Source organism: Manihot esculenta, chromosome 9, assembly GCF_001659605.2.
Source record: "Manihot esculenta cultivar AM560-2 chromosome 9, M.esculenta_v8, whole genome shotgun sequence".
NCBI lineage: Eukaryota > Viridiplantae > Streptophyta > Magnoliopsida > Malpighiales > Euphorbiaceae > Manihot > Manihot esculenta.
This window is the reverse complement of record NC_035169.2, coordinates 28,497,748-28,523,542: the sequence shown is the minus strand read 5'-3', so window position 1 is coordinate 28,523,542 and position 25,795 is coordinate 28,497,748. Positions and strand designations below refer to the sequence as shown.

Below are 25,795 nucleotides of genomic sequence, written 5' to 3'. Positions count from 1 at the left end.
GGGGTCCAAAACTAACTTACAACCCCAACAAAAACAACAAACATAACACATAAACATGTTTTCATCATCAAAATACCAAAAACGTACTTTAAACCCTAAACATGCATTTCTACCCATAACCTCCATAAAATCTCTATAAATCCTCAAAAGAAGCTCAGAATCTTCACTTACCTCTTGATAACAAGAAGCTGAACGATCTGAACTCAGAAACCTAGAGCAACTCCCCTTCAACATTGCCAAACCACCAAACCTTAGCTTTTGAACTCAAAACCTTCAAAACCACATAAAAACACTCAAACCTTTGCATGATTTGATAAAACCATGAAGATGACTCATGGAGAACGTGGCCTCACCTCAGGAAGTAAAAAGAAGGCAACCCTTATCCATTTCACTGACTGGAGGCACTGATATAGAGGGCTGACCGACTCACCTTCGGCAGCCAAACCTGCATGCAAAACCATACAACGTTCGGCGGCCGAACATGAACTTCGGAAGCCGAATCTAGAGCACTTTCGGCGGCCGAACATTACCTTCGGCGGCCGAACATGGCAATTGTTCCCATAGTCTTTTCTCTTCACAACTCAATTCAAACCCTGTAAAATACATTAAAAACATTTTAGAAAACGATTCCTTACCCTTCTAGAAAACTCCGACATCCTCGAATTCCACCGGACGATAAGAATTCCGATGCCTGATCTAGCCGGGTATTACACTGGAACTGTAGCTGCAGCTTAATTTCACAACATAAATATATAATATACTAATATTATATTATATCAATGAATCAATCAAGTTCTCTTGGAAAGAGAAGGAGAAAAGAAAAAAAACAGAGGAAAGAACAGTTTGTGTATGGTTATGTGGTTTGAATATGTGATGATAGTTTTGTCCATTAATGGCAAAGCCAGAGAAGGAGATGGAGGATGAGAAGAAGACCCATTTTGACGTCCTTCTTCTTCTTCTTCTTCTTCTTCTTCTTCTTCTTCTTCTTTTCGATCTTCTTCTTCCCGATCTCCTCCTCCTCCTCCTCCTCCTCCTTCTTCTGTGTTTGATTTCATGTAATTGGGCGAGATGGTAGTGGTGATTATGCGAATATGGGTAAATCTCCTCCTCCTCCTCCTCCTCCTCCTCCTTCTCCTCCTTCTCCTCCTCCTCCTCATTCTTCTTCTTATTATTCTTCTTCTTCTTCTTCTGTATTTTTTTACTTAAAGGGTAGTTTAGTAATTCTCATTAAAATAAATGGAAGGTTAACTGAAAATTTGACGATAGGGACTATTTTTCAGTTCTTTTAAATGTGAAAGATTAAATTGAAGGTTTTTTAAAACAGATGGACGAAAGGTTGTATTTCACTAAATCAGAGGGACTAAATTGCAGTTTACCCAAAAACAAAACATTGTTGAAATGAGATTGTCATTAGCCGTTGGATGAAGATAATCTTCTAATCTCAACCACCCAATCAAACGTACGAGTTCGAACTTTTCTCTTCGCTTTACCGTTTCTGCAGGCTGCACCTTTCCTGTGTCTTACCTCTTCGCAGTTCCAGCATCTGAAGTTCTGAATCTTCTGATCCCTTTTGCTCCATGAGCTGCCGTCTCCACCCACCCTAATCGCCTCCGTCTATCTCTTCTATTTCCCTGTTGCCTAATCGACGTACACCTCTTAAACCATTTGCCACCATCGCCACAGCCAGTTCAATTTCCTCTCTCCCATAGTTGCTGAAATTCATCTGTCTCTTGGTTCTATACAATTCGGTGATTGCGATCTTTAAAGAAATGTGGCAGATGCTAGGCCATCGTTCTCTTTTTGTAGATATTGTCTCACGATATTCAGCGATTTGAAGACCAATCCTTCAGTGGTACCCCTATTTCTCTGTTATTTCTGTGAATGTGTGCTTGCTTGTATTTTTCCAATTTCAGATCTTCAGGATTCTTTTTTCTTTTTTTTGCTGAAATATTGTTCGTTTGTTTTCTTTTATATTTCCTCTTTCCTGCTTCTCTGTTTGGCTAGTGAGAAACTGGTGGGAATTGGGTAGTATAAATTTGGAATCTTTACCTATTTAGTTGATTAGGTTGCCTTAGTTCAATAGGTCTGAAATGGGAATATAAGATGTTCTCTTCACATTGTATTAGATCTGGAATTAAGGGGGAATTTCTCTAGGATTTCTTAAACCTATAATTTGTGTTATGTAAAAGGTATCTTCTATGATTTATTTTCTATACCTTTTCTCTTTTCCTCACTCTATTTATCCTGAAAGAAAACGTTGAATCAATTGCCTGACTTTTGTGGGCGGAGCCACCTTTCTTGGCTGACACACTGCTAGGCTGGTTTTCCTATTGAAGCTCTTGCTATAATTTTCTTTTTCTCTCAGCTTTTGGTCACCTCTTCCTTTGACAGCAGCTTGCTTTTGCTGCTTACCTATTAGTGTTGCCTGCTTTACTGTATAGCAAGGAGAACTATTATATATTTGATGGTAAATATTATGTGATGTCAAAAATCTTTATGATTTAATCCCTTACTTGCCAAATCGATTGTGATTTCTCACTTCAATTTTTGTTTTAGTTTGGACCTTCTTGCATTAATAGGAAGCAATTTGATGGTCAATATCTAGTTCATAGAGTTGAAGTGATGGGATCTTGTTGCTGGATTCCCAATCTCTGCTTCTCTGAAAGCTCCTTCTTTTATTTATTTATTTTTTTTAATCTTTCTGTGTTTCTTAAAAAAGATAGATATATATATACACACACACATATTTATTTTATCCTTAAAGCTTAATGCTACTTTTTATTATCTTCTTTTGGTTCTCTCTTATTTTCCAATCAATACATGTATAGTGAGCATCTGTGAGGGTAAGCCATGCTTTAGTGTCTAAGATTCCTGGAAACTAAGGAGTTACTTGTCCATGAAATTTATGAGTTTAGTCGAACTGCGTTACGAACTTCCATAGATAATTTTTTGGTATTTTGTAGCCTCTATTAATGCTACCTTTTGTCCTTGGCTTAAATGTCTCTGTGTGGTAGTTGTTTTCATGAAAAAAGATTTATGGCAAACAGTAAAGCAAAGATTATTTAATCGTTTATGGCAAACAGTAAAGCAAAGATTATTTAATCGTTTATTCCACATTTTCCCTATTAATTTTGGTTTCCATCACAGTAAAGCACACAGTGAGAGAATATGTTTGATGTGAGTAAGAAAAGAAAGTTACAGGCGGAGCAATTTGGCTTGCCATTTCCAAAACATAAGTGTTGGGATAATCATTCATCACCCAAAACTCTTTCAATATTGGAAGAAAACCAAGAAGCAGAAGACCTAATTACAGAAGTAGTTAAGGAAAGTGCTGGGAGACAAGCTATAGAAGATGGATCAGATCTTGAATCAGCAAAAGATAGCAACAGTTTTGTTGGAGATTCTGACCATGTCATGTCTGTATATGGGGAAGCTAAATTTGAAACAGAAGTTTCAAAACCAGGGCTTTCTAATGAGCCTTCTTCTTCATTGTTGGATTTCTGCCAAAGCAATTCCAAGGATATTCAATGTTCCTTGCACAGCACTACGGCAACATCAACAGTTGGTGCTGGCAAAGATGAGTCTGCTTTTGAAGCAGGGGAGCATGGTCTTGACCATCATGAATTACATCAGAATCTTGATGAGCCCATTGTAGAATTTGGAAGCCATTTTGATTACACTTGCACTCAAGATGGAATTGACAGCATTGAACCATATGTGGATAAGGAGCTTGAGGATATTTTATATTCTAATGGAGTTAATCCAAATAGGTATGTCCTATCTTCTGGAAGATGGAGCGTTAACCAAGGTAATCTTAACTTGCCATGCTACTTGAGATTGCAAAGTCCGTGGGACTATATTATCTAATTTCTGCTTGTGTTTATATGGGTAATTCGTTTTCTTTCATTTAGTGACTGATATTGTGAATGCAGATGCTCAGCCCGGCACCAGAAAACCAACCATTGATCAAGAATTTGAGCAGTACTTTTCCATGCTTATGCTGTAGCAAGAACACTTGTTCATAAACCATGAAGTGTGCAACTTGTATAGGTATATGTTTACTGTGTTCTGACAAATAAGACAGACTGAAAACTGCAGAAGCAGCTTCTTCCTAAACCTTGAATGTAATGTGTGTTGTATTGTGAATTTATGATAAATAAGATTAAAGTTGAATTGTAAGATTATCATCATTTTTCTGGTTAATCTTTCTAGAACAATTGTAGATTCAAATAGATCTTCATGGTTTGCCCATGATTGCTTTAGTTTAAAGTTTGCTTGTACAGTTGATGAGTGATGATCTGCTATGTCTGCCAAGATGGCAGTTTTAGGAGTGATTCTGCATAAACTCCAGAGTTCAGCTGTGTTCATGGTTAATTCAAAACTAAGTCCATGGTCATGGTTAGTAAAGTCAGGGTGCGCAGGTATTAGCAGCGGAAGGCAAATCTCTCTCAATGACTCGTTTAGCAGCATTAAGTCCAAAGTAAGGTTTTCATGGAACTAGGGAGGTAAACATGTAGGGTACCGCGAAAATTAAACTATAATACGATTTATATTACCAATATTAGCAATATCAATTAAATCGATTTATATTAGTAATATTAGTAATATCAACTAAATCTGAATATGATTTATATTAGCAATATCTGAACTCGTTCTGATTAAAAATTAAACTAAAAATTAAATTAAACTATTCAAATATGTTTCAAACTCTTTTTTTTTTTAATCAAACTCAATTATTATTATCCTAACCTGTTTAGTCTTATATATTTTAACTAATAATTTATATAAAAATATTTTTCATTAATAATTTTCATTTAAAAAATTTAACATTTTTAAAAAATATTTAATTTTTAATTTTTAATTTTTAAATAAAAATATATAAAAAAAATTTATAAATATTATTGTAAAATATAATTTTTATATTAAATTAATTATTTATATAAACGGATTCGAATAGTGTATCCCTTATATATAAAATTCGAATTCATCTGAAACTACAATGGGTATTATTTTTTAATTTTGAACTCCTCTCAAATCCGATTATAACTATCTAAATACGTCTTATTAAAGTTCGATCGGATCGGATACTCAAAAATACCTGATCGTTGTCATTCTAGTTGGAAGAGCTGTTTAGAGAAATACTTTTTGAAAATATTATTTAAAAAATATTAAAAAATAATTTTATATAATTGGATCATAAAACACCAAAATAACAAAGTTGTTTTTTTCCAAAGTATTTTTTTTACCACATCTAAAATAGTGCTTTTTGCAAAAAATATATTTTTAACCCCAAACACCTTCACTAATGCTGTTAGACCAATGAAGCAATGGAATTTGAGAGATTGCACTAATAGAAGGTGGAATATTAGTGCAATCGAAGCTACTGTTAAGGATGTTTTCACTCACTTATCATGGTTTAGAACTTGAGAAGGTTTCTTGTATTTTTTTTTTTAATATCACGTTTAAAGCTCTTGTACTAAAATTGAGATTGGGGTAATTTTGATTCACGGTTATTAAACTTAAATCACTGTTTTATTACTTATTGAATTTTAATTTATTTTAAAAAAATTATGAACGTTTGATATTTACTTAAAATAATCATTTGAGTGAATTTCCAATAAATTTTTCAATAGACGCATATATAACATGTTTTACATTACTCAAAAAATTTAAATAAAAAGTTTATTTGCTTAAACTTAACCTCCCACTGTTTATAAATCCATTTCACTCACACATCTCAGAAGAAATAAAAAAAAAAAAAAAAGAGAGAAAAGTGATCCATTTCACTCACACATCTCAACGAAGTAAAAGGCTTATTTACGGTGTTTGAAGGAAACAGTAGAAGTATGTGATTAATATGCATATATAATTATAATGCAGATTTGAAAACTTCGTGGACTAGCGGCAATCTAAATAGGCGATTTTGTGGGTGTTGAAATTACGGGATGAGTTTTCTTCGATAATTTTTAACCTACATTTGATTCTATAACTTGATAAGTCCTTTCTATTTACAATTTTTTCTATATCATATAATAAAAATTATTATGAGTTTATGAGTCATTTTCAAAGTAATTGACAAATTATGTTATCAGTTATGAAAATTTAAGAAATATGTTGTTAAATGCAGATTAATGAAGTTAATTGTTACAATTTTACATTAACGCAATTTTTGGACAATGTAATCTCGTGTTTAAGGGAAGAAATTAAAATTTATTATATGTACAATGTATTTCTATTGTGAGCCATATAGTTGTAGATTATATTACAACATATTATAACAAGTAAATTGGTATTCAATTCCCGTTAATATTTTATAAATTATTTAATATATATATTTATTTTATATATTTCATTTTATGTGATTATTAATTAAAATCAGACACTAAACAAAATTTTTGGATTCGTCATATCAATAAATTATATTTTAAAAATAATTAAATATATTTTTTATTACGAAAAACTATCATACTTTTGTCTGGTGGGAAAATTAAGTATTATTTTAAAACATTATTTAAAGTTATTATGAATTTTGCACTCCCTTATCCTGGTGGAAAGTGCATCCCTGTAGCCTTGTGAGGTCAAAAGTTCGACTCCCCTACTCCTATTTCAAAAAAAATAAAAATTATTATGAATTTTATAACTATTTATATAATTTAGATAGAATTTTATAAAATAATATAATTATGATATATTAGTAAATATATCATTGGTACTATTTAATTTTAATATTATAAAATTAATATATTAAAAATAATAAAATATATTTAAAATAATTATGAATATATTTTATTAAAAAATTATATTGTAAATAATATTATTAAATTAATATAATATAAATATATTGTTATATCATAATAATAATAATAATAGTTAAAAAATTTTAAGAAAAACATTAGAACGCTGACAGTGAGCCTTGTGCAGCCTTGCATAAGCACGACAGACACTTTATTTATTATTATTTTTTTTAAATAATTAATGTATACTAGACGATAGGTCACACTCTCTCCTTTCCCAAATCAACAAATATTTTTTAAATTAGTTTTTCATTGAAGTTTTCTATGTTTAAATAACTATTTGGAAGAAAATTATTAATTAATTTTTTAATTTTAAAAATTAAATTATAAATTTTTATAAATAAATACATCAATAAAAGATAAAATAACCCTACAAAGAGAAATATTATAACACGAATTTCTCGATTATATGTTGCATAAATAAAATATTTCAAGACTTTAAAAATTTCAAAAATGAAACGAATTTCTGTTTTGATCGAAAAAATGAAAAACTAATGAAATGATTAAACCAAATGAAATGGGTTTCTCATCCTTTCTATTGAGTTTTAAAATGCTAAATTAGTACACTGAATTAGAAAAAATTGTGAGCTAAATCTTATTAATTTGTTCGAAGTTTACAATTTGATCTGCTCTTGAGCTTCGACCAACCAAAGTACAAGATCACGACCAAACATTTGAAAAACCCTTCTCTTTTTTGTTGCTTCACAAAATTCTTATTAACTTTTAAACAAATCAAATTAAAAAACATAAGAAAATCAAGTCAAGTGAATGTACAAGAACAATCCGGACCAATGGTTGGTCAACAAACAAAAAAGAAAATCAACAGCTTGGAAGATCTGACGGTGGTGGTTGTAGCTTCTGATTGGGTTGTGGTCCATCCAACACTACCCATGCCATCCTTAGCCCCCAGCTCGTATGCACATCTAGGTGACAGTGCATGAACCATACTCCTGATATGCAAGTTTGAAAAAAAATTCATCAATCATAAACCTTTTGTGACCAAAAATCATCTCTAAACATTAAAGTTTATAATAAATACTAAAATTTTACCATTAAACATTATAAAAAAAATAAAATATATCGACTATATTTATAGTATGATATAGTCGATAATTATCAATCAATAAAATAATCAATCAATATTGATTAATACTTATTGGTGAATCAGTCGCTAAATAATTCTTAATTGATGATGACTAAAATCAATACCAACCAAATTCAAAATTTTACTAACTAAATTTTGATGGAAAAAATTTGGTTACCAACCAAATGTTTTGTAAGATTAATCTACCATCAAAATATTTTATGATTCATTTTTTTATAGGTAATTAATCGATAAAGTGATTTATCAACTAATTTTATTTATTTTAATTGATAATTATTATCAATTTATTTTTATTTTTTTAATAATATAAAAAAAAAACCATCACTAAAAGTTTTAGCATCTCAATTTTTATTAGTATATTAATAGCGAATTTTAATTTTTTCATTCAATATTTTACTGGCAAATTTTATACATTCAGTCGCGATTTTTTTATCGGTAGTAAATGGAGGAGCAAACTTCTCTAACAAGAAACTGATGGAGATCCACGTACCTGGGTTGTCAGCGAGGAAGCGAATGGCAATCCAACCTCCAGCAGGAACCCCAGCTGTGTTCCTCTCAATAGGGTCGATCAAATTGAAGTTGGCAGGATCTTTATTAGGATCATAGTTGCCAAAACCTTGTCCAACCACAAAGAAATTAAATCCATGGAGATGAAGAGGATGGCTCTCCGCACCAAGAATGCTCGTACCCTGAAGTACAAGTTCCACGCTCGTGTTGAACCGTAGAATCAAGGCTTTGGTGCCATTGCTAACATTAGTATTATTTGGTGGAGTACCCGTGTAGTTAAAAGTTACAGGTGGGTTCTGAGGAAAATCAGATGTGAAGACGCCATTAGACATTCCAAAGAAGTAGGATTGCAGAAGAGCTACAGAGGGTAATGCAAAGGAGACATTATTAATCGAAGCTGAAAACTTTGTAGTATTTGTAGGTCCTTGACAGGTGGTGTTGGCTGGGCATGGATTGGTCCCAAGTCCGACAGTGAAGAAAAATTTTCTGTCCACAGTTTGTGGTACATTAGCAGGGAACTTGGCATTGGCTAAGCTGCGGAATTTTCTGGTGAAATTTGCAACGAAGCCTGTTGCGTTGATTGGTGGCAGAGTTGGCTTAAATAAGGGAACCTTTCTTGAACTATTTGACGGGTGGCTGTATTCGAGAATAGCGGCGGTGGTGGAGTTGTCAATGCTTCCTCTGCCGGTGAAGTAAGGTCTAGCAGACATGAAAAATATTGCGCTAGGAGAAGCAGGCTTGGTTTTGAGAAGTACATTAGTGGTTTGGCCTGGAGAGATGAGGAGTGTATCGGCGTCGAATGGCTTAACATAAATGGCATCTGCTTCGACGACGGTAAGAGTATGGTTGGCGATGCTGAAGAAAAGTTCATCGTTGAGTGCAGCGTTGATCAAGCGGAGAAGGTAGGTTTTTCCTGGCTTTACCTTCAGCTTGAATGTGTCTGCATAATGAGGAACAAAATTTTTTAATGACATATTATATTAATTTATTCATGTAAAAAAATAATATCTTTTTAAATAAATATTATATTTCTATTAAAATTCCTCTTGATATACAATCTTCTTCTATTCTTGATACGTATATAAGAATTTCCCATTATAATACATTATCTTTTAGGATGTTAACAAAAAAAAAAGACCACAGAATACCTTTAGAAGAACAGTTGTACAAAGGCCCAGGGAGACCATTTATAGTATATGCATCTGAAACATTTGGACCTGCTCCAGTCTGAAGAGCCTGTGCAATTATGGCCTCAGGATCTACGTTAAACCATTCTCCTGTAGTTCCAAATCCATCAAATATCATTCTACAAATGCCAAAAAGAAACCCCAAAACTTCAACTACATTCATTTCAAAACATAATAACATACCAAAGAGAATGGGAAATTCCTTATAAGGCTTCCGAAATGGGTATGATTCGTTGCGTTTTGGGAGGATAATGATGGGTCCATAAACGGATGACCTTAGCCATGAGATATGAGCATGCCATAAGAGAGTTCCTCTCTGCCCAGTAATGGTGAAGTTATAAGTGTATGACTGCCCAGTCTTTATTGGACATTGTGTTACATAAGCTGGCCCATCTGCCCATCCGCTAGTAAGCTGCCTTATCCCATGCCTATGGAGACATAAAACCAATAAACCAAATTATATATGTCTAATATTCATCACTTGAGCTCTTTGTCTGAACAAGGTTAATGCTTGTTATAGATTCTTACCAGTGGATGGTGATATTGTATGAAACTTGGTTGACAACCTTGACGAGAACTTGATCACCTTCTCTTGCAACCAAGCGAGGCCCTGGGAACTTCCCATTCACAGTTACTACGCTCCTTGTATTGCATAATCTAGTGATGTTTTTGTACGTAATCTTTATTAATCAATAAGAGAAATACAGATTAGTTAGGACATGCACAGAGGAAACACACAAACAAAAATAAGTGCAACGTAAATATAGTAAAATCCAGTGCATGTACATTGAACGTGTAGTGCCTCGTTATGGCCTCTACAGAGTATGGCAGTAGCAAAGAACTGAGGAGAATGGCTGCCATTGAAGCAAGCGAAGGATACCAGTAGATAGCCATTGCTTAATCTCTCACTCTGTGTGTCTGTGTATTTGGTGAATGGAAGAGAAGTGAGAATGTGCAGAACGCTGGGATATCAAACAAGAATTGTGTTATATAAAGAGAGGAGAAAGAGTAAAATAGGGGGCAGGAATGTCGTGAAGAGCACAAGGAATTGATAGTTGAGATGGTAATGTAGTTGTTGTCTCCTCAGTTTTGCTTTTTTTGGTTGAGCTGAATTTTAGAGTGTTGATAAAGTAAAAAATTTTCATAAATTTTCATAGCATTGTATCCTTAGATAACATGACAGAGATAGCAAATTTATTTTTATGAAAAATATATAGTTTTTTTATTTTTTTCATATGCTTTTGAAAATTTCATACTTTCAACATCAAGAACTTTTCTTAATTCTCATTAGCAATTCAGGGCAAATAATTTCAACCTTTTGAACATTCTACTGTATTTTAGTGAAGATATAAAAATTGCTGACGTAGTGCTGATATCAGCACTAAATTAGCTGACATGTCAACAAACATAACTAGTCTAAATAAAATAGTAAAAACGTCACAACTAAAATTACCGTAGCAGTATAAGAAAACGACAATCTAGAAAACTAAACAGTATTATCCCAAAGAAAAATCATTGACTTGCATTGATCGAATACCCATATGCGTTTGTCAGATAACATAAAATTCAAGGAGAGCTTAGGTTAACGCTGCAAAATACTGCTTATCACGATGGTATGAAATTAATTATGATGTGTAATGTTTACCTGGCTGCTTGTTAAGAAAGCGTCCTATATGGATAGCTTACGGGGTGAGAAAGCGTCCCGTATAAGAAGTTATAGTAAATTAAAATTATATATAATAGCTAATAATGAAATTATTAAATAATTTAAATTAATTATTTAAAATTAAATAGAAAGTGAATTTAAAAATTATTTAAAATAATTTAAATAAAATTATTTTAATTGATATTAGAGTCATCTTAAATTTAAAAAAAAAATTAAAAGGGGTATCGTGTGAGACGAGGTGGAGCCGCCTGGACTACTAAGCAAACCACAATATCTGAGAATTCGGTCCTGACTTAGTAATTGTATCCGATTCAGTTATAACGAAAACATTACAAATTTAGAGCGGAATACGATGTGAAAAAACATCCATCAGAAGAATATAATAAATCGAACTCATATATAATAGTTAGTACGAAACTATTAAATAATTTAGTTTTATCATTTTAAACTAAGTGGAAAATGAATTTAAAAATTATTTAAGTTGATTTAGACCGGACAAACATATATATCAATTTAAAATTTTGAAATGACTCTCTCTTATAATTTACTTTTAATAAGGTTGTAAATGGAATACCTATATTCTATTTATTTATTTTAAAATATTTAACTTCATGCTGTTAATGAAAAAGACTACATTGCATTATCATTCTAATTAAAAAAATACTTAAAGTCCATACGAATCTTAGGATATTTTGAAGATAGATCCTTAGATGCTTTGAATTGAAATTCTTTTTATCTAGGCCTTTTGATTTCACCTATTCTGTCTTTGAAACTAAGGAAAATTATTTGCAGAATGTACTATATAAACAATATGATTTTCATATAAGCAAAGATTTTTAAAAAAAAATGATATTAATTATTATAGTTAGGTTCATGTCCATAGATAGCTGTGTTAGTCAATGAAATTAATTATTTCATTTTTCAATAATATGATTAGAGATGTTTCACCTAGTTAATATAACCTCTCATAATTATTGTTAATGTGTGATAATCGCCGGACTTATAGTACTCGGATTGAGGTCGAGTCTAGACTCAAAATTAATATGCACCCTCCAGTCCGTGACTAAAATAGGTCAGATTGACTCTGTGTTTGAATTCACTAAAAGAGAGCCCAGTCCAGAGACGTGATGGAAGGTAAAAAAGCAGATCCAACTACCTCGCAACCTTATCAGCATGCGTGCCGAAAAATTAAATGGCCGCCTGAGAGATGGATATACTGATACATTCGGACGTATAGGTGGATAAGGAAAAAAGGATAAAAACTCAAGCTAAACTGTGGATTTTAGAATATTAATGTGAGTTTGAATTTAAAAATTATAAAAATTTGATAGACTAATCAATGAATTTTTTCAAAGTTCAGATACTAAATAGTAAAATTTTGGATCCTTAAGTAATTACTTGGGTAGTCTTAATTGTTTTTGTGGGTGAAAAATTAATCTTTTTTGGTAACTCTGTTGGGGGATGAGGATGTCTCAACTGAATAATGCCACGATTAGAGAGTGATGTCTGCTCAACTGGACATTTTGGAGATCTAAGGATACTAAACTTAGCCTTTATTGTTAATTGGATTTACTTTTTCACTTGTATTGTTAAGATTTCAACTCAAAGATTAATTCATTAATCGGTTTAATTCATTTAATGTTTGATGAAATGATTGAATTATTGGTAACTAATTAATGTTTACAATCTAGTACCTTTTCAAAAATAAACTGTGTGAAAATGTAAGTATTTTATTCAAAATCGAATTAAATCGAATAAATTAAAAATTAAAATTTTAATATTTATAAAAATCAAATTGAATTGATTTTGAGTAGGAATTAAATCAAATCAAATTGAATCGATTTAATTAGATTTGATCGATTGAATTTTTAATGCACTTTTAGTTTGTACGCTTTATTTTTAGTATTCTAAAATTTAATTGAAATATTTCAACTTTAATTATGATTTATTTTTTTTTATATTATCAAAAATAATATACCATTATCGCTAATCAATTTGATTCAATTTTTTTGATTTTTTTTAATTAAATTTAAACCGAATCAAAATAATTGAATTTTTTAAAATTAAAAATCTAATTAAACTGAAATAAATAAATAAAAACTGAATTTTTGAATTAATTCAGTTCGATCAATTTTTTTTATTTAAACCGAATACTACGCGTGTCTAATAATTTTTATTTTTTAAAAAATTATTATTCACATTTCGTTTTTAGATTATAATAATATATAAATTAATTATTATAATTCTATTTAATTATTTTACTTTTAAGAAATCTTTTAAAATCTCAATGCTATTTAATAATAGCATAAAATTTTATAATTTAAGGGGAATATAATTAAAAAATTAATAAAAAAATTATATTTTTTAATATATTTAGAGTAGTAAAACAAATAAGAATTATTTAAAAAAATTAATGAATTAACATGCATTTTTCCTTAGATGTCCATAATTAATAATTTATTTTTGTAAATATGAATTTGTATACCTATTATATATAGGTAAAGCAGAGGGAAGCCCTCTTAGAATTGACCCACTCAACTTTTCAATATATATATATAATTGATTATTTAATTTTGTGAATATGAATGTTATGTCTATTAGATGTAAGCATTGTTAGGGCGAAGCCATATTTTAGAATTGACTCACTCAACTTTATAAAAAAAAATATGGAAATACATATAATAATTTTTAATTAAATTGATTTGTTGAAATTAAGCAAAATGTAAATTGGGAAATTTTATATTTTGAAATAATATATTAAAAAGTTCAGTAGCTATATAATTCACTTAGAAAATTTTATTTTTATTTTTAAATAATTATTTAATGATTTGACATATTTAAATTTATTAGGGAATATATATTAGGGGTGAGCATTCGGTCGGATTGATTTAAAACCGACTGAATAAATAAAAAATTAAAATTTTGGTATTTAGTCAAAAACCAAATCGAATTAAATCAGTTTGATTCGATTTGATTCAGTTCGGTTTGATTAATTTAAATTTTAATAATTTTTTACACTTTATTTTTAGTATTTCAAAATTTAATTGAAATATTTTAATTTTAATATGATTTAATTTTTGTATATTATTAAAAATAATATACTATTATCTCTGATCGATTCGGTTCAATTTTTTCGATTTTTTCTGATCAAAATCGAGTTGAATTGAAATAACAAAAAATTTTAAAATTAAAAATCAAACCAAATCGAATTTTCAAATTAATTTGATTTGATTGATTTATGAGTTTGAACCAAATTCTGCTCCCTCCTAAAATAGATAAAAACATAAAAATTATCTTAATATTCAACAATGGTTTTAAGGTATTAAATAATCATAAAATGACTTGACAACAAAATTTATTTTTTTTTAATATTAATTTTTATATAATTAAAAATAAGGAATAAAACATTTTATACAAAACATTTTTCACATATAAATTATTTAAAAAAATGGAATGTTAAATGGTAAACAATAAAAAAAAAAGGTGTTGTAGATATTAAATAAGTTATTTGAAGTTTAATTTGGTAAGACCAAAATCATGACTACTTAGGAAATGTCTTTTCTTTATATCTAAGGATATATCTCAATCTCTATCTCTCTCCCTTATGGTTGGAAAATGCTGAGACTTCACCATACTAATTTCTCAAATTAATTAATTCATTAAATGCGTCAAATCACACTAGAGAATAAAATTACGCTTGTTTTGTTTGCTAATGGCTATTTTTAAATAGCAGTTTACAGCAGTATAACGTCATTAATTACTCTTTTTATCAGAGAGAGAAGAGTAGTATTCAGAGATTTAGTCTTAATAATCTATTAAGTGAGAGGAAAATGGTAGACTCTCGACTTGATGCTCATCCCCTATCAAAGGTATCTCCTCGAATTAATCAAAAAGTTTGATGAGAAATCTTTCACATTCTTAGAACCACCTATATTTAATAATTTTCTATCATTTTATTATTATTATTTTTTTTTATAATTCTACCATTTTATTTATATCCAACTGTTAATGGATTGCTGAGACTTTGTGTTCATGCTAAAGATACTTGTTAAGAATGATGAAGAAACTCGACAGTGGGAAAGAGACTTATGAGAAATAATGGAATGAAATTGAATGCAAAATCTTTGGGTTGACAAGATTTTAGGATTTAAAATTTAGGGGTTTTAACAAAATTAATAAGGGTATTTTTGGAAAAAGAAATCAGCTTTTACTTTTGACCAATCCTGATAATTGATTATACTAGATCTGAGAGACTAAAATTTAATTTTTTTTTTAAATTAAATAATAATCTATAATTAAATTATTAATTTGATAAATAATAAATAGAATTATATGTTATTTTATTTATTAACAACGAAAAGATTACCGTACCAATTGATATTGAGGATCGTAGCATAACAATATTGTAATCTTCACACAAAACTATGACAAACCATACAATGATGCATATTCAGTTAAAGATAAATATGACTGGAACAAATCATTCAGCATTAAGCACATCAGTACGCTTAAGAAGCGATTAGACAAAGCTGTTCAAAACATTTCTCAAATATATATAGGTTGGAGTTCTTCTGGCCCAGCAAATTCTTCATCATCCTCAAAGATGTAGTTCTAGGTTGCCAAGCTCCATAAACAATTTCACTCCAGGCAGTAGCTAGTACTGGAATGAAGTGCCCATAATTCATTTTACTGCAATTCATAAGATGAAAAACTGAAGCCTGATCGTCCCTCATTGGTGGATTTCAGTTCAAGCTTCTGAAATGGGCTGCAGCAGGTTGATTGGAGTGCATATTTCATCAATCAGTTTTGTCTCAAAGTGCAGAAAAACTATAATTGATTAAAGTAGAAAGATCAATGTGCTGGTTGAAAGCACATCCATATTTCTGGAAATAAAGTTTGAAATCACAATCAATCATTAACATTTTATATTCTGATAGCAAAGCAGAAGTTACACTATGTCAAATGCTACGTTGTAGACAAAGAAGAGAATACCTGCTATTAGGATCATAATAAAACCCATTGATTGAGCCATCTGTACAAGAGAAGCAAACATAGTAAAAGCCAGCTATCGTTAACCCACAGTCAGTTCCGACATTGACAAAATATTGCTCTTTCCACCTCTACACGAGAACATAGGAGAAAATAGTTAAGTTATTGGCTTACTAAAACGTTGAGAATTTTTCACCTTATGGTGAGAGACTAACAGTAGATTACCATAAATATGTATGGGTAGTTACTCAAGTCCAAAGATTTGCCACCATCAACCTCCACTTGGCACTACAAAAGAGAAAGTCAATCTATTGAGCAGATATTCCTGAATGAGAAGTTATTTCTGACTTCTTACCAAGAAAGGAGAAAAGGATGGAAACTTTGTCCAGTGCCTTATATCATCTTCTGATCTGTTAAAATATCTAAAACACATTAAAAATGGCATTGACATTTCAAGTTCATCTATAAGCAAGTAATCAACAATCACATCACCAATGATTGCTTTTCCACCATTCCTAATATCCATATATGATCCAATTTCAAGAAATAGAAGAAATACATACGTTGCTTCCCATTTGCCAGTGAAGAAAGTGTAATTCTTGCCATCAACAATCTCCCCCTCCCAAAAGGTTACTACCTGAGAATGCATAACACGGAAATGGAACAATTTTAAATGGAAGGCTCAAAAATATCCTGTATCACTCGACTAGATTGCCTGATTCCACCAAAATGAAATTTGTGGCATTACAAATACTTACTATATCTCTTTGACCATTCCCATCTGAAGCATTATAGCAAATAAAAGTTTACCCCATATACGGGATATGAATGAAAAATTTATTACGCAGCATCAATATATAATATGTTATACTTGCATCTAGTATCCTATAACAATTTAAAAGGCATACAACCAACAGAACTGATAACACACACATGTTGCAAGTGCCACTATTATAACCTCCCAGAGATACAAATATTAAAACTGTCAACAGATAAAAATATTTTAGTTAAATACATGCTTATACCCTTGTACTATTTGGAATTAATCCATTGAACACTTAACTAAAACCATAACCCATTAAACACCTGAATTTATAAAAAACTATAACAACGTAACACAAATTAATTATGTAGTGTCAAAAAAATAAAAATAATCTCATGTATTGTTGATTGTACTCTAGATTATCCTGATTATGAGACTATTTAGAGCACATCAATAAAATTTAGAATAAAGTCATCAAAGTTAGAGTATAACCAACAATTAATGAGACTAATTTTAACTTTTTTTCAATACACTGCTAGTTTGTGTTATTGTATGGTTTTTATAAGTTCAAGTATTCAATAAGTCTTGATTTTAGTTTCCGTGTTCAGTGGATTAATTACAAATTATACATGTATGAGTATGCACTTCGTCAAATTATTTTCCAGATAGAAGATTAAGGGCCAAGTCATGTGCCAAACAAATAGTGAAAATTAGTACATTCAGATAAGCTCTCAGAAGGGGGAGGGGGGGGTGGGGGGAAAGAAGAGAGAGAGCAGCTTCAATCATTACTTATCCTTATTGATGTTTTTTCTTTAAGAAGGCCCTATTTTGCTTCTCATAAATTGTAGAAAAACAGATTAAAAAAAATAGCGAAGAGGAGAATGCTCATTCAAAATAAGCTAGTTGAAGTTAAAAAGATGCTCACCGGCGTGTCAGCCATAGGAACATTCAGAGCTTCCATAGTGCCACATAAGTAACCATGATCAAGGTCACATCCTTGAATACGGACATTAACCCTCCAAGCTTCATCTTTTTGTAGACTAGAAACATTCTGGGTACCAGAGAAAGCCTGCAATAAAATAATTTCAACTTAAGCCATCTTTAGCGACTGGCTGCATACCATGTATGCAATTCCAACTAGATTGGGAAATCAAATCATAAAATCCCCCACTTAAGTGAGCAATCAACAAATACCAAAAAAAGAAAGAAAAAAAAAGAAAAAGAGAGAGAGAGAGAGAGAGAGAGAGAGAGAGAGAAATGAACAATAACCTGTCCAACACTCAGGAGGGTACAAAATGGCGGCGAAATCTGTTCAGAATTTGCACCTTCGCAATTAAATATAGATGTTAGAATCCCATTATGAGAATTAATAAATTCAAATGTAAAAATCATATAAGCAAGCTTTTTGTTAGCTCGAAATATAAGTTAAGAAAAGTGGAATTATATACATGTAAAACGAAACCCTAAAATGTAGCACAGAGCTTAGTCCTGATTCAAATGCAATTATTAATCTAAGAAATGAAGGGAATACCTGAAATTTGAGAAGGTGCAGAGGTTTCGACCACTCTCACTGGCATTTTCTTGATATGTTGATTGATAACTCTTCTGAAAATTGAATTGATCACCCTGCGATTTCAAGTTTCAAGCTCGCCTGCAGTATTTCCTGCCCCTCGCTGAGAGCAGAATGGACTTCCCACTTTCTGAAACCGAAACGCTGCATTTTGGGATATAAAATGAGTTATTATAAAATCCAAAAGAAAGTAAATTGGCTGCTAAACTTTGAGATTAAGATTTTGAAAATTTCAATTTACTTAGATTTGTTTTTCAATAATTTTTTTGCTTGAAATACAAGAAAATTATTTTTTTTAATTTAAAAAATTGTTATTCTGAAAAAATTGAAATCTTACAAGTATTCATTTGATTTTTTTTACAAAATAAATTATATAAAACATAGAGTAAATAAATAAATAAACCGAAATGGAAATGTTGAGGTAAAGTGAGCAATCGACTTAGATGAATTACATTCACAAAGAAAAATTAATAACCATTACATTTTATTAATTCACAAAATAATATCACTTGAAAATAAATCATAAAAAATAACATCATATTTATGCATACAAATCATTATTTAATTTAACTCTTTCATTTCCCATGGACAACCAAATTTATGAGCAAAAAACTATTATGAAAATAATTATGGAAAAAATGTATACTTTCCATCAAAGAAAGAAAAAAAAAGCCTAAATCTACATTTTAGGCTTAATCAACCTGCAATTAAAGACGTTTTGAGTCCTCTCTCTAGTCACATCTAGAGAGATTTTTCTCGCCAGAAGTCTTTCTCCCATGAGAGCTCGTCTCTCTACTACCTGTAGCCACTCAGCTTGATCAAAGAGTCAAGTGTGTGGAGAATACTTCACAAAGTTATGCAGGGCATTCAGTATTACTAAATAGAGTGTTGACTTCTGATAGGGGCAGCGGGAGAGATATAATTCAGCGGTAGAGTGTCGTAGTGGAAGTCATCGGTTCAAGTCTGATTATTCCTAAACTCAATGTTTGTTTTTCTTATTTGATTTGTTCCGACCGTCGTGATTGAATGAAAATAGATAAGAGGTTCATGGGATTAATGTCTAAAACCAGGACCCTTTATTATCACTTCTACTCATTGCATAAATTGATCGTGTGGGTTTACCTCCCGCCTCCGAGGTGGATTTTTGGGATTTTTTGTTTGTTTTCTCGTTTTTCTGTTTATTTTCTTTTCCTTTGCTTTAATGTTGTTTTTCCTTTCTTTTCTATTGTTTTCTTTGCAGATTTGAGATGAAAAGAGAGAGAGACATTTGATCTGCTTGGTTTTAGTTATCAATGTATTTTATTGTTCCTTTCCTTGCTGTACATGTTGCAAACAAAGGTTGGTAGTTGCTAGATCTTGATCTTCATCTTGATCTTCATCTTGCTTCTAAGCCAGACAAAGGTTGGATAGTGGTCCGTCGTGGAGTACAGTTCAGAAGGTGCGATTGGAATGCCAAAGACCGTACCTCCTGCACCTTGGTCTGTGACATTCGATTTTAGTCGGCTACTTTTGACCCCAATAGTGGTGTTTCGAAAATCATCTGTGTCTCTTGGTTCTAAACAATTTTGATGATTGTGATCTTTAAAGAAATGTGGCAGATGCAAGGCCATAGCTTTCTTTTTATAGATATTACCTCACGATTTGAAGACCAATCCTTGAGTGGTACCCCTATTTCTCTTTTATTTTTGTGAATGTATGTTTGCTTGTATTTTTCCAATTTCAGATCTTCAGGATCCTTTTTTCTTTTTGCTGAAAAATTGTTCCTTTGTTTTCTTTTATATTTTCTCTTTCCTGCTTCTCTCTTTGGCTAGTGAAAAACTGGTGGAAAATGGGAAGCATAAATTTGGAATATTTATCTATTTAGTTGATTAGGTTGGCCTTTGTTCAATAGGTCTCAAATGGGAATATAAGATGTTCTCTTCACATTGTATTAGATGCGGAATTAAGGGTAATTTCTCTAGGATTTCTTAAACATATAATTTGTGTTATGTAAAAGGTATCTTCTGTGATTTATTTTCCATACCTTTTTTCTCTTTTCTTCACTCTATTTATTATTATTTTTTTAATCTCATGCATCTATTGGTGTATATCTTGAAAGAAAACGTTGAATCAATTGCCTCACTTTTGTGGGCAGAGCCACCTTTCTCGGCTGACACCCTGCTCAGCTGGTTTTCATAATGCCACTCCTGCTATAACTTTCTTTTTCTCTCAGCTTCTTGGCCACCTCCTCCTTTGCCAGCAGCTTGCTTTTGCTGCTTAACTATTTGTGTTGCTTGCTTTACTGTATTGCAAAGGGAACTATTATATATTTGATGGTAAATATTATGTGATGTAAAAAACTAATCCTTCATGATTTAATGCCATACTTGCCAAATCCTGCCATACTTGCCAAATCCTTTGTGCTTTCTCACTTCAATATTTTGTTTTCGTTTGGACGTTCTTGCATTAATAGGCAGCAATTTGATAGTCAATATATAGTTCATGATTTTCAGTTGAAGTGATTGGATCTTGTTACTAGATTCCCAGTCTCCGGATTTTCTGAAAGCTCCTCTTATTTATTTTTTAATTTTTCTGTGGTTCTTAAAGAGATACACACACACACACGCATACATATAGAGCTTAGTGCTACTTTTTTTCTTTTGGTTATCTCGTATTTGCCAATCAATATATATGTAGTGAGCATCTGTGAGGGTAGGCTATGCTTTAGTTTTCCAAGATAATAAGGAACAACATGCACATGAAATGTATGAGTTTGGTTGAACTGCGTTACGAACTTCCATAGATAATTTGTGGTATTTTATAGCCTCTGGCCCTCTAGAAATTCTACCTGTTGTCCTTGGTTTAAATGTCTTGATGTGGTAGTTATTTTCATGAAAAAAGATTTATAGCAAACAGTAATTCAAAGATTATTTAATCGTATGTTGCACATTTTTTCCTATTATTTTTTGCTTCCATCACAATAAAGCACACCGTGAGAATATGTTTGATGTGGGTAAAAAAAGAAAGTTACAGGCAGAGCAATTCGGCTTGCCATTCCCAAAGCATAAGTGCTGGGTAATCATTCATCACCCAAAACTCTTTCAATATTGGAAGAAAACCAAGAAGCAGAAGACCTATTTGCAGTAGTTAAGGAAAGTGCTGGGAAACAAGATATAGAAGATGGGTCAGATCTTGAATCAGCAAAAGATAGCAACAGTTTTGTTGGAGATTCTGACTATGTTCATGTCAGTATATGGGGAAGCTAAATTTGACACAGAAGTTTCAAAGCCAGGGCTTTCTAATGAGCCCTGTTCCTCATTGTTGGATTTCGGCCAGAGCAATTCTAAGGATATTCAAAGTTCCTTGAACAGCACTATGGCAACATCAACAGTTGGTGCCGGCAAAGATGAGTCTGCTTTTGAAGCAGGGGAGCATGGTCTTCACCATCATGAATTACATCAGAATCTTGATGAGCCCATTGTAGAATTGGGAAGCCATTTTGCTTACAGTTGTTCTCAAGATGGAATAGACAGCATTGAACCAAATATGGATAAGGATCTTGATGATATTTTATATTCTAATGGGAATAATTCAAATATACGAGTTTTCTTTCATTTAGTGACTGATATTGTGAATGCAGATGCTCAGCCCGGCACCAGAAAACCAACCATTGATCAAGAATTTGAGCAGTACTTTTCCATGCTTATGCTGTAGCAAGAACACTTGTGCATAAACCATGAAATGTGCAACTTGTATTGGTACATGTTTACTGTGTTGTGATAAATGAGACAGACTGAAGCTTCTTCCTAAACCTTGAATGTATATGTGTGTTGTATTGTGAATTTGTGATAAATAAGATTAAAGTTGAATTGTAAGATTATCATCATTTTTCTGGTTAATCTTTCTAGAACCACTGTAGATTCAAATAGATCTTCATGGTTTATAGAAGTGTAATGGAACCGAGCCGAGCTAATCTTTGTAAAGCTCAAGCTTTATTATTAAAAAGTTTTAGAAACTCAAGCTCTAATATCTGCATGGAGCTCGGCTCGTGACTTACATATTAAAATCCAGCTGGGTTCGAGTTCGACTCGTGAAAAGCTCGTTTATAATAATAACAAACCTACTTCAAGCTCAGTTAGATAAATTCAATTGAGAAGCTTGTTAACAACTCGAGCTAAAGCTCGAAAAGTTTAAGAAACTCGTTAATAAAGCTCGAGCTAAGCTCAAAATTAAAAGGCTTTGACTCAAGTTCGAGTTCATGCTCGAATTAATAATAGCTGAAAATAACGTTAATTGAGTAAAATAATTTGTTTCTACATTAAATCTCAAACATATAAGTTTCTACATATCATGCATTTCACAAACAAAATTATGCATTTTCATCTGAAACCGTTGTTACCTGATATGATGATATTGATAATTCTATAATTAGCATTCTCCTAGACAAAGCTGTCTTCAGTCCTTATGTACTCACTGCCTAGCATCTGCAACTAATCAGCTATTTGGGGTTGTGCTTTTGGACCTGTTTAGCATGTGCCTAGCATCTCAAACATATAATTCTATATATGCATTTGGGGTTGTGCTTTTGGAGCTTCTACTGAGAGGAAGGCCTGTGGAAAAACTAGCACCAGATCATATTCAATGTATTGTAACATGTGCATGTCTTCTGATCTACTATGACCCTCTCAAACCTATTTAGCAGTGCTATGTATGCAACCAGAACCCACATCATTTTAGGGACAGAAACTATTTTCTTCAGATTTAAAAAAAAAAATGCTTACCGTTGAACTGCTGAACTGCAGAGGAGTGCGATGCAGAGGTGGGCGGCAAACGACAGTCGCGCAATGCAGAGGTGGGCTGCAAACGAGCGGTCGATGCAGAGGTGCGGCGTGCGGCGGCTCACGGGCAAGAGATGCAGTGGTGCGGCGGCTCACAGGCACGCGATACGGCGGTGGTGCTGGCGCGACGTGCTGCTGCTCAGGCGGTCGACGGGTCCTCTGGTTGAAATACGATGATGGCTGCTGCAGCGTGATTGTCTGGCGAGAAAGGTGAATTCGACAAATTTTTGATGCAGTGCTGGGTTATTATTAGTAATACCAAAACTACGTCGTTTTAACAAAAATTATGTGTTTTTTATAATTAGATAATTTAATTAATGAGTTCTAAAAATATTTTTTATATAAGTAAAAGATTTTATTTAAAACTATATTATTTTAATTAAAATATATAATTTAGTCAGTAAATTTTATGTGAATAATTATATATATATATTAAAAATAATTATATAAATATATTGAAAATAATTAATTAAATATTTATAGTAATATCTAATTTTAAAAAAAATGGTATGCAGAAGTTGCATATAATTTTAGAGTTGAGATTTTAAGAAATTATTAAGAAAAATATTTTCCTTTTCTAAAGCAATATATTATGAAAGTTTTACAATAATTAAATACATAATATTTCAAATTTATAGATACTCATTTTTTTTAAAAGAAAAAGTTTTAAGCCGTATATTATATCGTAAAATTTCAAAAGAAAAAGTTTAAATAAAAATATTCCATATAAGAGTGAGGTTAGGAGTTTAATGTATGCTATAAAGTGTACTAAACTTTCTATGCTATGCTATGAGTATAGCAAATCAATTTGACCTTAGGCAAGCATACAGGAGGTCGTGAAATAGATATAGAGATATTTTAGATATATATAGGAGATTTCAATGAGTTTAAATCTACCTCAAGATATATTAAGGATATAAATACACATAACTTGAAAGTATTTTCTATGCATGAAGTGAATTTTGAGTCTTCTAATGAAGACTAGTATGAAAGACGTTTTATACAAACTTATGAAGTCATCTAATTAGGGTAAAGGATCAGATAATGCGCTAATATATTTAAATTATTATTGCAATAGTGTAATTTATACATACTATTTTATATGAGAAGTGTGTCAGATAGATAACAAATACTTGCTCACACAGCATTAGTTTTATTATCCAGTGAAATAATAAAACTTAAGACAATTATAAATTTTTCTTTTATTTATGGATAAAATTGAGAGTTTTAAAATTTATAATACAATATATCATCTCAAAGAGATTAAAAATAATTGAGGAAAATCATTGTATTAAAATACAATAATTTTATGTGAATTAAGGTACATAATTTGTCTTAATAGCCAAATGAAATTTTGTTTTAAAATGAATAGTTTAGAGAACTCAAATTTAAATATTAAGTATACTCAAATTATTATCCGTATGATATCTTAAATAGAGACATACACTCCATTATAAATGAAAAGAGATATCGTAGTATGTGATTTATACCACATGTGCTTGTGATCAATGATGGTAGTATATGCTTGTTATTGTGTGAGACCCTAAAGATTATAAGTAAACTTACTAATACACTTAAAACTCTGATTTGTTACTTGAGACTTAATTTAATATTTGTTATCTTAGAATATTATCAGTTGATTATGAATAATTCGATTTGATGAGATATTCTTAGAAAAGTAAATTAAATTAATTTTGAAAGTATCGAGATATGAGAAAGATCATATAAAAGTATCACCTTTATTTTGTGTTCATTGTCCAATTAATTATGTTTATTTGTGGATAAATCATAATTATGGACATAAAAGAAAATAATTGAAATTATTTTGGATATTCAATATGATAAATGATCTAGGCTATTCTATACTACAACTACTCTTAATTTCATCATTTGAGCGGTTACATTGTTCTAACAAATATACAATATTTAAACCCTCAAAATATGCACAGGTCACAAGTCTATTTGTTAATTTCTAAGATTGCAGTATACATAATACACCCAACTAGGGGTGAGCAGTATTCGGTTCAAACTGAAAAAATCGACCGAACCGAACCGATTTGAAAATTTAGTTCAGTTTTTTATACATTTCGGTTCGGTTCAGTTTTTAATTTTAGAAATCTTAGTTATTTCGGTTCGATTCGGTTTTGATCAGAAAAAATCAAAAAAATCGAACCGAACCGATTAGTGATAATAATATATTTTTTCAATAATATAGAGAAATTAAATCATATTAAGATTAAAATATTTTAATTAAATTTTAAAATATTAAAAATAAAGTGTAAAAAATAAAAAAAAATTATTAAAAATCAAAACCGATCAAACCGAACCGAATCAGACTGGTTCGGTTCGATTCGATTTCTGATCAAAATTAGTTCGGTTCGATTTTTATAAACACTA

The 25,795-nt window shown here is 31.1% G+C and overlaps 4 protein-coding genes across 9 annotated transcripts; 2 read left to right on the top strand and 2 right to left on the bottom strand.

The window, feature by feature from the left end:
• Positions 1-1,404: 1,404 nt before the first annotated feature.
• LOC110622538 (protein FAR-RED-ELONGATED HYPOCOTYL 1-LIKE) lies at positions 1,405-4,184 on the top strand. Of its 5 annotated transcripts, none has more exons than XM_021767076.2 (3): positions 1,405-1,852; positions 3,148-3,770; positions 3,933-4,184. In XM_021767076.2, exons 2-3 carry the CDS (start codon positions 3,169-3,171, stop codon positions 3,964-3,966), a joined length of 636 nt encoding a protein of 211 aa, XP_021622768.1. In that variant the 5' UTR covers positions 1,405-1,852; positions 3,148-3,168; the 3' UTR covers positions 3,967-4,184. The 5 variants fall into 5 exon arrangements, with proteins under 5 accessions (XP_021622768.1, XP_021622767.1, XP_021622766.1 ...); XM_021767075.2 differs by having other exon boundaries at positions 1,410-1,852; positions 3,153-3,808; XM_021767074.2 differs by having other exon boundaries at positions 1,416-1,852; positions 3,148-3,808.
• A 3,181-nt stretch (positions 4,185-7,365) lies between these two features.
• On the bottom strand, positions 7,366-10,574 carry LOC110622537 (laccase-17). The gene is made up of 6 exons (XM_021767073.2): positions 10,380-10,574; positions 10,122-10,273; positions 9,777-10,021; positions 9,555-9,683; positions 8,390-9,346; positions 7,366-7,744 (listed from the first exon to the last, which is right to left on the bottom strand). Exons 1-6 carry the CDS (start codon positions 10,485-10,487, stop codon positions 7,614-7,616), a joined length of 1,722 nt encoding a protein of 573 aa, XP_021622765.1. The 5' UTR covers positions 10,488-10,574; the 3' UTR covers positions 7,366-7,613.
• A 5,110-nt stretch (positions 10,575-15,684) lies between these two features.
• Positions 15,685-23,617, bottom strand: LOC110622539 (glucose-induced degradation protein 4 homolog). 2 transcript variants are annotated; one of them, XM_021767079.2, is made up of 10 exons: positions 23,342-23,617; positions 22,960-23,170; positions 18,543-18,725; positions 18,281-18,336; positions 17,937-18,080; positions 16,812-16,885; positions 16,604-16,658; positions 16,474-16,536; positions 16,252-16,379; positions 15,685-16,142 (listed from the first exon to the last, which is right to left on the bottom strand). In XM_021767079.2, exons 3-10 carry the CDS (start codon positions 18,586-18,588, stop codon positions 16,097-16,099), a joined length of 612 nt encoding a protein of 203 aa, XP_021622771.1. In that variant the 5' UTR covers positions 18,589-18,725; positions 22,960-23,170; positions 23,342-23,617; the 3' UTR covers positions 15,685-16,096. The 2 variants fall into 2 exon arrangements, with proteins under 2 accessions (XP_021622771.1, XP_021622770.1); XM_021767078.2 differs by lacking the exon at positions 22,960-23,170 and having other exon boundaries at positions 15,685-16,024; positions 23,342-23,614.
• On the top strand, positions 21,617-22,518 carry LOC122724578. The gene has a single exon (XM_043959900.1). It carries the CDS (start codon positions 21,741-21,743, stop codon positions 22,272-22,274), a length of 534 nt encoding a protein of 177 aa, XP_043815835.1. The 5' UTR covers positions 21,617-21,740; the 3' UTR covers positions 22,275-22,518.
• Positions 23,618-25,795: the final 2,178 nt, after the last annotated feature.